Below are 9,537 nucleotides of genomic sequence, written 5' to 3'. Positions count from 1 at the left end.
GTGTGTTTCCTTTTTTCCCTTTCAGACCCTGAAGTAATTTTGAGTGTTTCCACTGCATGCTTTGATGGTTCAGGTCACTAAGGTTCACAAAAAAAGGGATTATTTAAAATGCAGATGATGATATAAGATTTGCATATGATCTCATTGCCCTCCATCTCTCTCGGGCATTAAACAGCTGCAGCTCAGATTTGTCTTCTGACATTACTTCATACAGATGACATGATTTTTCTCCTCACATCAGCTCCTGAAACTCATACAGTCGGCCCACGTGTTCTCTGTGAACTGAGGCAGGGCTGAAGTTTTTCCATCTGTGTTCATCGTGATGGTGATGACACCCACGAATATCTCACACAGTCAGGGGTGGTTTTAACGGAGAGAAAAAAAAATCAGTGTTTGAAACACATTCATGCTTCCGCACACTAAAAGCCAAAAAGGCTGCTAGGAACTTTAATTAAATTTTATTTCCACCTCGTGTGCTGAAGTAAATGAATAGGAATGGACACCCCATCACCTTTTCCATCTCCCTTATATTTACTAAATCATACATAGAAACATCAGTATCCAGTAAAGATTCGAGATTATGGTGGCCACAGAAGATCTGCTGACATGAAGTTATTCACTTTGCCCTTTTCCTCTCATCTAAAAAGAACAAAAAACATACACATTCACTGACTACTTTATTAGGTACAGCTGTTGAAGTGTTTACTAACGTAAATATCTAATCAGCCACTCAGCCAACCACTTGGCAGTATCCAATGCCTTTAGGCATGTAGACATGGTCAGGATAAACAGTTAATGTTCAAACCAAACATCAGAATGTGGACAAAATGTGATTTAAGTGATATTTAATGTGGCATGGTTGTTTTTGAAAGACTGGCTGATCTGAGTATTTCAGAAACTGCTAAAATAATTTTCCAGAGCAACCGTCTATAAGGTTTACAGAGAATCTGAAAAAGAGAAAATATACAGTGAGAAGCAGTTTTCTGAGAAGAAGTGTCTTATTGATGCCAGAGGTCAGAGGATGGGCTGATTCAAGCAAGGCAACAGTAACCACTAATAGGTAAATAACCATTCATTCCAACCAAGGTATGCAGAAGAGCATCTCTGAATACACAATACCTCGACGTACATGGACAGCAGCAGAAGATCACAGCGAGTGCAATTCCTGATGGCTAGGAACAGGAAACAGGCCAATGAGGCTCAGTTTCTGCTGGAACGTTCAGGATTTGATGCGAACAACATGAAATCACGGATCAGCGGTTCAGGCTAGAGCTGGTTGTGTGATGATGTGGGGGATGTTGTCCTTTAGACTTTACCAACTGAGGATTGTTTAAACACCACTCCTCATCCAGCTGTTTAGAACCACAGTGTAGCCGTTGTCTGACGGCTGCTTCCAGCAGGATGACGCACCATGTCACAAAGCTCAGATTATCTTAGACTGGTGTGTTGAACATGACGACAAGTTCACTGTACTCAAACTTCCTCCACAATCACCAGATCTCTGTCCAACAGAGCACCTTTGGACGAGCAGCCTACAAATCTGCAGCAACTGTGTGATGCTATCGTGTCAACGTGGACATGTAAAAAGTTAAGTTTAGGTCTGAAGGCAAAAGAGGATTCCACCTGGCACTGATAAAGTGTACCTAATAAAGTGTCTGGTGTTTTATTTATGCATGTGTCAATAAAATTAAAGAATAGATGATTCTCTGCTGGACAGATGTGCAGTATTATACAGAATTAGTGGATGTGAAATGATTTCCTGTATCTGTCATGTGCAGAATCACTCTGTTGGTGCTGTCTGTGGTGCAGAGGGTGGTCAGGATTTCAGACAGTTTCTTCAGTGATCTCTTCTCCAGCATAGTGGACATTTAAGTCTCATAGCATTTGTTTCCTCTGTTGCTTTTGAGTTGCCATTCCAGATGAAAAAACATCACAATGGCCCAGTGGCTTTGTTTGAAGTCACAGTTTTTCCTCTTACTGGTCCATGAACTTAAATGTCTCTGACATGTCCGTTCCTGGCTTCAGATCGCCCTTTAAAAAAGAAAAAAAAAGACTTTCTGTTTTCTGGGGTTAAATACTGATTTATTTCAGTTCGATGTGATTTTATATCTGAATATCTGAAAGTGGAAACCACTCCACATTTAAACTCCCTCTGCACAAAGACATAACATGTCCATGTCTGTGTGACAGCTGCTCTTCATTTCCCCACACAAGCAGATTATCAGCAGGAAAGCATCACAGCAGAAAATTTAAACCTGCACGAGGAGATGTGAGCAGGCTGATAGGAGCAGTTTGGAGGAGGTGAACTGGACTGGAACTGGACCTCCAGGGTGGGCTTAAGTTGTTCCAACAAATGCGTCCTCAAATTTTCCAGATTTAAAAACAGCAGGAAGCAGGAAGTTGCTGCTCTGGTTTGCATTATGTAACTTTACAGATTATTCACTCTGACACTGATTTTTTCCACCAACTTCTCCTTCTGCTCCTCAGTGAAGCATCACAACAAAGATTTCTTCCAGACTTCTTTCTGAAGTGCCTACATTTACAGTTGATGAGGAGCCATTTTAGCATGGGAGTCTGTGGGAAGTGATTCGCTTTTGGAGCCAGCCTCTTTAGTGGTGACTTCATTTCTCTGCCCCAGAGGGTCATGCTTGGCCTTGATGTTTTGGCAGTATTAGATCGTGGAGCTGTTTTAGAAACCTGCAGAGATCCTGTCAGGGTAGTAGGGGCAAAGGTGCAGGTTTGCTTTCATTTATAGTTACACTCTCAATAACAACTCGGTGTCATGGTCCCTCCTGTTCTTCAGGTGGGGTACCTGTCATTGTGAGTGTGGGTGATCTCTTTCAGTGGCGGGCGTGGTCCAAGCAAACTACAGTCAGACGCACCACAGTCGATGCAGTTTATAAAACTGACTTCCACCAGATTTTTAACCTACTCGTCTAGTAGTGGACTTATCCGCTTCTGTAATGCCTCTAGTATTATGCCCATCTGCAGCACTGTTGGTCTTGCAGAGGTGACAGCTTCTGGATGTTGCATGGGTTTAAATTTAAATTGTCTACACCTGAGAAGTAGAATATCTCACTTTTTGTGGGCATGATCCCTTGAAACATGTGGGTCACAAACAGATTCTGATCTGTGGAAGAAGGTTGGTTATTACCAGACCAAACAACAGCTGAAGGTTTTACAGGAGCTACAACAGCAAGAGGAAGATACACTAGACTTCTAGTGTCCATTTATACTTACTAGAAGTTATAAAATGTAATTCAAATAAAAACAAAACAGTATTTCTGGCATACACAAGACAAAATTTTGATTTATTATCTCAGATTTTAATTGTAAAAACGCAAAATTCTGAGTTTTTAATTATTTATTTATTTTTTAATCACAAGTGAATATTAGGAAGTTGAAATTTCTAGATAAAACCCTGAAATTTCCATTTGAGTGCAAAATATTTCCCCATAAAACACAGAAAAACACACACGATTGTAATAAATATGTGATAAAAGATCAATATCGTTTTAACTTCTCCATATTCAGTAGCCGTTTAGATTCCCTCCGCGCCGCTAGGGGGCGACATAGGCCACCAATTAATGTTTTCGCGTCAGAGGTTAAAGGTTGTGAGTCTGACACCGCCACATGCATGTTGTTGATGTTGGAGACTGGAGAGATTTTCCTTACCTCGGCTTGTTTTTTCACGGTGGGTTTATTATTTTTGTTATCGTTTTATTTTGGCCTCGTCGCGTATTAAAGTTTCTTTAGCTTAAAGCAAGCTAGCACGTCTTGTTCCATTTTCAGACACCCTGTAGCCTCAGCGTCTTCATCCCTCTCACACTGAGCAGCAAGTACTGGATAACAAACCAGCTGTTTAAAATGTTAAATGTCTTTAAAAAACTTTTGCCATCATCACTTTTATTTATTTATTTTACTGTTTATGTGTAAAAAACGTTCAGTCCCGACTCAGAAACCTTGCTAACAGCTTAATACGATTCCTTACATACGTAAATATTCCTGTAAGGAGGCTCGAAGTTATTTTCACGCCTTTGAATAGTAATTAAACTTATGTGAAACAAGAATGTGTATTTATATATTTAATGTTTATGAATCTGGAGAAATGTAAACGGTTAAAATAGCCTTGATAAATACAGTTGCAGTCGTTCGTAAATAACCCAGTATTGATGAGGATACATTATTTTTTATTATTTTATTTTATAATTTGTTTGGGCGCTTTTAAGATTTGTTTCCCATCATAAGGCAAAACTAAAAATAACTTTTTATTTTCTATTAAATGTAGAATTGTTCCTGCATTATTTTTTTCATATGTGATATTTTCTGATTCTATTGTTAGTTTTTATGAGTGTACCATCTCATTTGAGAGCAAACTAAAAAATGTGTATGGAGAATATAACTAAAGGAAAAACAAACTAAGTATCTGACTTCTTTAGATGAAATTTTCAGCTGATAACATCCATTTCTTTCTTTGTTGTACATTTTAGACTTTCAAAATAATAACGCTGGTTTAAAAGATGAGGTTGAATGGATATGAGACTTTTCCAGTAAAACAAAACAAATGCAAACGTCATTTTCTCCACATTCAGCATAGTTATTCTATATTTCCCTCCAATATTATTAAGTGTTGAGTTTTAAAACTGAAACACAGATCTTGTGGTTTTAATCTGTGGTAATTTAGGTAAAAACTCTTTCAACCAAACATTTATTTTTTGCCTAATTTGTACCAAATATACTGTGTCAGGTCTCCTTTGGCCCTTGGAGGCAGGTCCTGAGGTGAAATGAGGAATCTGAAACTTCTGAAGAGCCTTCGGAGCTCGGAGCTGCAGGGTCCAGGCTCGCCCCAGTGTTTCTCTGTGCGGGCGGACACCGGCTCGCTGCTTATCGCCTCTCAGTACTGCATCACAGAGTACGACCCCCAGACAGGCCAGGTGAGAAGCGATGATGTAACACTTAACACACTGGAAATACTATGAAGTGCTGTTAATACTCAACAGGGTGTAGTTTAGCGTGATTCAGTGAGGAGACGGATGTGTTTCAAGTGTCCAAATTTGAATATTTAAGTGTAACGTATGTTTGCCTCAAGGTGCACCTGGAATTTCTTCATACCTGTACTGTTTGGGACTTGAACAGGGCGTCTTTCTTATAAGCTTTCAGCTCTTCTCCATTTTTCTTCGGCAGGTTATCAGTGAAGCCTCTTTGACAGCAGACGGTTTCCTTCCAGAGGACGGCAGCGGGGTTGTGGTTGGACTTCAGGACCTGGCTGAACTGGAGTCTGCATGTTTGGCCACAGCAGGTGGTGATGTCGTCCTCTTTAACCTCAACACCTGCCAGGTTAGTAATGCTCAAAGTCAGACAGATTTTTAAAACTTGTGTCCCCAAAAAAATCTGAAGTTAGGTTCAAGCTCTGGTTATGATCAGGGGGAAAGAAGTTAGGACAGTCGGGGTCCTCAGTAAGTGTGCTCTGATCCACAGCTGGAGTGCGTCGGCAGTGTTGATAGGGGCCTCACCTCGATGAGCTGGAGTCCTGATGAAGAGCTTGTGATTCTCACTACTGGTCAGTATGTTATATAATCATCAGAAATGCTGATGATTTCCATATTGAGCAATATTTCTTAGATTAGAAACCATCACAGATGAAGAAAAGTTCATCTGTGATGGAATGTTCAATATTTGGAGATTTTTTTTTTTAAAATTTTGTGACACATCATAACTTAGGTAATTATTGATCACACACAGTTATAGGTGTTGTGGTTGAGTCACTAGTGTTTTGTGTTCACAGGCCAGGAAACGATCATCATGATGACTAAAGACTTTGAGCCGATCACAGAGGTTGGAATCCACCAGGACGATTTTGGTGAAGGTACGGTGACTCTAAATAAATTAGTGGTCTCCCAGCTGAGTATCAGGAGCTACTCAGGTTCACCAGACGGTGATGTGCTCACCCACATAAGTTTGTTTTGCAGGGAAGTTCATCACCGTGGGCTGGGGGAAGAAGGAGACTCAGTTTCATGGCTCAGAGGGCAAACAGGCAGCACAGAGGAAGATCCAGGTGCCTTTTAATTACTCAAATATTTGAGTTTATAAAAAGAAACTGTAAAGTCAAGTTGATGATTTGATCATGTGCCTGCAGGAGGTGCAACCTGCTGTATCATGGGACGACCACAGGCCGCGGGTGACGTGGCGAGGGGACGGGCAACTTTTTGCCGTCAGTGCCATCTGTCCCCAAACTGGAGCCAGGAAGGTCAGAGTCTGGAACAGGGAGGGTGTCCTGCAAGCCACCAGCGAGTCCATCAACGGCCTGGAGCAGGCGCTCTGCTGGAAGTAAGTTAGTTCATTAGTTTTCCCCCTTTCTCTCTCTGGAGAACTTTTATAAATCTGAAGCACACTTATTATTGTCTGCTTCAGACCTTCAGGCAGCCTGATAGCAAGCACTCAGCGCCATCCCAACAAGCACAGCGTGGTGTTCATGGAGAAGAATGGGCTGCTGCATGGAGACTTCGCTTTGCCGCTCAGTAAAGACCAAGCCAAGGCATGCTCATCGAAATCACTCTTTCTGCACGAACACTGCAGCTTCTGATCCAGTGGAAAGTTTAATCAGATCATTGCACTATGTTTGTGTTTTTAGGTGAAGGAGCTCCTGTGGAACAGTGACTCCGCTGTTTTAGTCGTTTGGTTGGAGGACATGAGTGCTGGAGAGGACGGACAGGTCAACGCTTACAGTAAGTTCACCATCAGATTTAGTGAACTGTCTGCCACAGATGCCACCAGCTGCAAACTCATTTTTGTTAAGAAGCAGGAACAGGAAAAATACCGTTAATGTGGAGAGTGTTGCATGTTGTAGTCAGTCAGAAAATCAGGAAACAAAAAAAGTGTCTTCGCTCTGCAGTCCAGCTGTGGACAGTGGCAAACTACCACTGGTATCTGAAGCAGAGCCTGGAGTTTGGACCAGACCCTCAGAAGGTGCCAGTTTGTGTCTGCTGGGACCCGGAGCGCCCCCTACGGCTCCATGTGGTGACCCGGAGCTGGACCAGTATCACCTACGACTGGGGCTGGACAACAGAACGGAGCACCGGACTGGACTCCACTGACAACGCCAGCGTGGCTGTGATTGATGGAGGTAAGGGTCGATGAAAGATGAGAGGGTGCTCAGTTGTAGATTTATTCCAGTATGGTGTTAAGATTTACCAAAATCCCCTCAGAAAAAATCTTGGTGACGACCTTCCGGCGGTGTGTGGTTCCTCCTCCCATGTGTTCCTTCGAGCTCCAGTTAAAATCACCAGTTAACCAGGTGACCTTTCTGTGCCAGCCTGAGGGAACCAATCAGCTGGCAGCATTCACCGCCGATGGACAGCTTTCAATCTACACCCAAGGTGGCTTAATAAAAACAAATCAATCTGTGTGTGTGAATGGGTGGATGACTGGATATGTAAAGCGCTTTGGGGTCCTTAGGGACTAGTAAAGCGCTATATAAATACAGGCCATTTACCATTTTATTAATTTTCCTTCAGAAAAAAAGTTTAAGTTTAAGGATTCATGTAGTTTTAGAATGTAACACCTTTTAAAATCTATTCATCAAATGCATAAAAGCGATGTTTACCTGATGTTAAAACCAGAGAGCGTTTACTTCTGAAATAAAAATGAAACTTCTAAATTTAAGTGAAAATACACTACTAAACTACTTAAAAGAAAAAATCATAATACTTAAAGTTTTGTGGCTAGAAGAAGACCTATGTGACTGTGTCTTAAATTTTTTTGTGTCATAAACATGACTTTATCTTCCTGCATGATTCCAGATTCAGGAGAAAAATCAAACAAATTGGCAGATGGGTTCAGGGTTGTGTCTCATCCTCTCATCCTGCAGAAGTCCTTCAGGTAACACAGTCTTCAGACACACATTCTCATTTTCTTCACCTGATTAGGCTGTTTCTACAGTTTCCCCAGATTTTTCTCCCTCCTGCAGACCGGCAGTTCTTCAGGATGTTCCTCTGGCTCTGCGGCAGCTGCTGTGGCTGCAGGATGAGCTGTTTTTGGGTGTCAGTCCTGGTCTGCTGCCAACCTCCTCCACCCTGCTGATGCTCCGCCCCAGTCAGGATGCTGGTGATACCCTCACTGTCAGGTCTGCAAACTAAGAAACCTCCTGCAGCCCCGTAAAGCTTGTAGAGTGTCACAGATGTCATTAACAATTAATCTTTCTAATAGTGATTTTCTGCCTCAGGTCTGAGGTGGAAGTGGACGGTGTTGTGGTCAGTGTGGTTCATTCCTCTCAGACAGGAACTGTGGCCCTGCAGCTGGAGGATGGACGGATCAGGAAACTGATCTGGGGTCAGCAAACGTACCTTTATTCATGCGTTTTAGCAACTGATCCATGGGGTGGGGGGTTAATTTTCCTTTTTTCATTTTTCTGACATGTTGATACTTTCCTTTGAAGCTTGTTGTACATGTAAGGAAGCTGTATCAGTTTACAGGAATAAATGTTTTATTTCTGTATATTTCTGTGTAGATTGTCAAGAGCCATCAGTGGAGGACTGGCAAGACTCCAGCGGCTGCAGCATCAACTTTCCTGTTCCCTGTGTCCAGATGGCCCTCTGCAGCATCGGCGGAGAGGTAGAAACTCACCTAGCATGTAATTAGTTACATGAGTAATTGTCTCTAAGTTCTAGTCTGCAGGCCCGATGCTCATGTATGCTTTTGCTTTTCATCCTCAGGAATATCTGCTCGGCTTGACGGAGAGATCTCACCTATATGCTGGAGACTCGGAGGTCTGCATTTTTCTTTCTTGAAGTGAAGAAGTGAAGAAGCAGCAGAGCTTATTAGAAATATGTGCATTTGTCTCTGCTTACTTTCAGCTCGCCTCTAGTGTTTCTTCCTTTGCGATTTGCAACGACTTCCTCCTCGTCACCACGCACTCACACACCTGCCGATGCCTCCAGCTGAGCACGCTGACAGTCAAAGGTGGGAGTTTTTCCTCCTCTTAATAGGCCTTAGAGACCAGGTGTGAAAGTAACAATCATGATGGTTCATGACCTGGTGGATAGAAGCCTCTGAGTGTTTTCAGTGTCATCATCTTGGTGTTTTAACATTGCACACTGGCTGTGTTATCATACCATGGTTTATGTAACAAGGACCATATTTACTAAATGAACTTGAAAATAGTGCTTTGAGCTCATAAACCTGTCAGTAAATGTTTACTGAGGCTGGGGGACGGTTGGAAGTGAGGGGACTGAACACTTCTATGCGCTCAGAAACCTTTTGGGTATTAGACTCCAGACACTTGCCCTGTAGGCTCCAGTCGCAACCTTGTCCCAGGGAGGCTAAGGCCTAATTATCGTGTGGTCTTTTTCTAGTGTTTTATATACAGTACCAGCCAATTAAAAACAAATAAAATGCTGTTTGTTTGTTTTTTTCCTTTAATTTTGTTTTTTCCCTTCCTGGGTCCACTCCATTTGCTTTGTGCAGTTTTTTTTTTTTTTTAAGGCAGACAGATTTGTCCCTCAAGTTTTTCCCCTTCTTTGTACATTCCCTCACATCAAT

General features: G+C 42.1%; 1 protein-coding gene across 3 annotated transcripts in view; it reads left to right on the top strand.

Moving 5' to 3' along the window:
• Nucleotides 1-272: 272 nt before the first annotated feature.
• Nucleotides 273-9,537, top strand: part of elp1 (elongator acetyltransferase complex subunit 1) — a 17,906-nt gene continuing 8,641 nt past the window's right edge. The window contains exons 1-17 of one of the 3 annotated variants that reach the window (XM_040010329.1): nt 3,614-3,694; nt 4,748-4,934; nt 5,185-5,337; nt 5,479-5,560; nt 5,786-5,866; nt 5,970-6,055; nt 6,137-6,327; nt 6,412-6,535; nt 6,632-6,725; nt 6,893-7,123; nt 7,206-7,376; nt 7,800-7,878; nt 7,967-8,122; nt 8,222-8,328; nt 8,507-8,610; nt 8,712-8,765; nt 8,853-8,958. In XM_040010329.1, coding sequence (XP_039866263.1) covers nt 4,785-4,934; nt 5,185-5,337; nt 5,479-5,560; nt 5,786-5,866; nt 5,970-6,055; nt 6,137-6,327; nt 6,412-6,535; nt 6,632-6,725; nt 6,893-7,123; nt 7,206-7,376; nt 7,800-7,878; nt 7,967-8,122; nt 8,222-8,328; nt 8,507-8,610; nt 8,712-8,765; nt 8,853-8,958 — 1,969 coding nt within the window. In that variant the 5' untranslated portion in view covers nt 3,614-3,694; nt 4,748-4,784. Of the gene's footprint in view, nt 278-3,613; nt 3,695-4,747; nt 4,935-5,184; nt 5,338-5,478; nt 5,561-5,785; nt 5,867-5,969; nt 6,056-6,136; nt 6,328-6,411; nt 6,536-6,631; nt 6,726-6,892; nt 7,124-7,205; nt 7,377-7,799; nt 7,879-7,966; nt 8,123-8,221; nt 8,329-8,506; nt 8,611-8,711; nt 8,766-8,852; nt 8,959-9,537 lie in introns of those variants that run through there. The other 2 variants (XM_040010330.1, XM_040010331.1) reach the window with 2 other exon arrangements.

The sequence above is a fragment of the Simochromis diagramma genome, unplaced genomic scaffold (assembly GCF_900408965.1).
Source record: "Simochromis diagramma unplaced genomic scaffold, fSimDia1.1 OVJJ01000585.1, whole genome shotgun sequence".
Lineage (NCBI taxonomy): Eukaryota > Metazoa > Chordata > Actinopteri > Cichliformes > Cichlidae > Simochromis > Simochromis diagramma.
The sequence above is the reverse complement of the archived record's forward strand: the minus strand, read 5'-3'. Positions and strand labels throughout refer to the sequence as shown.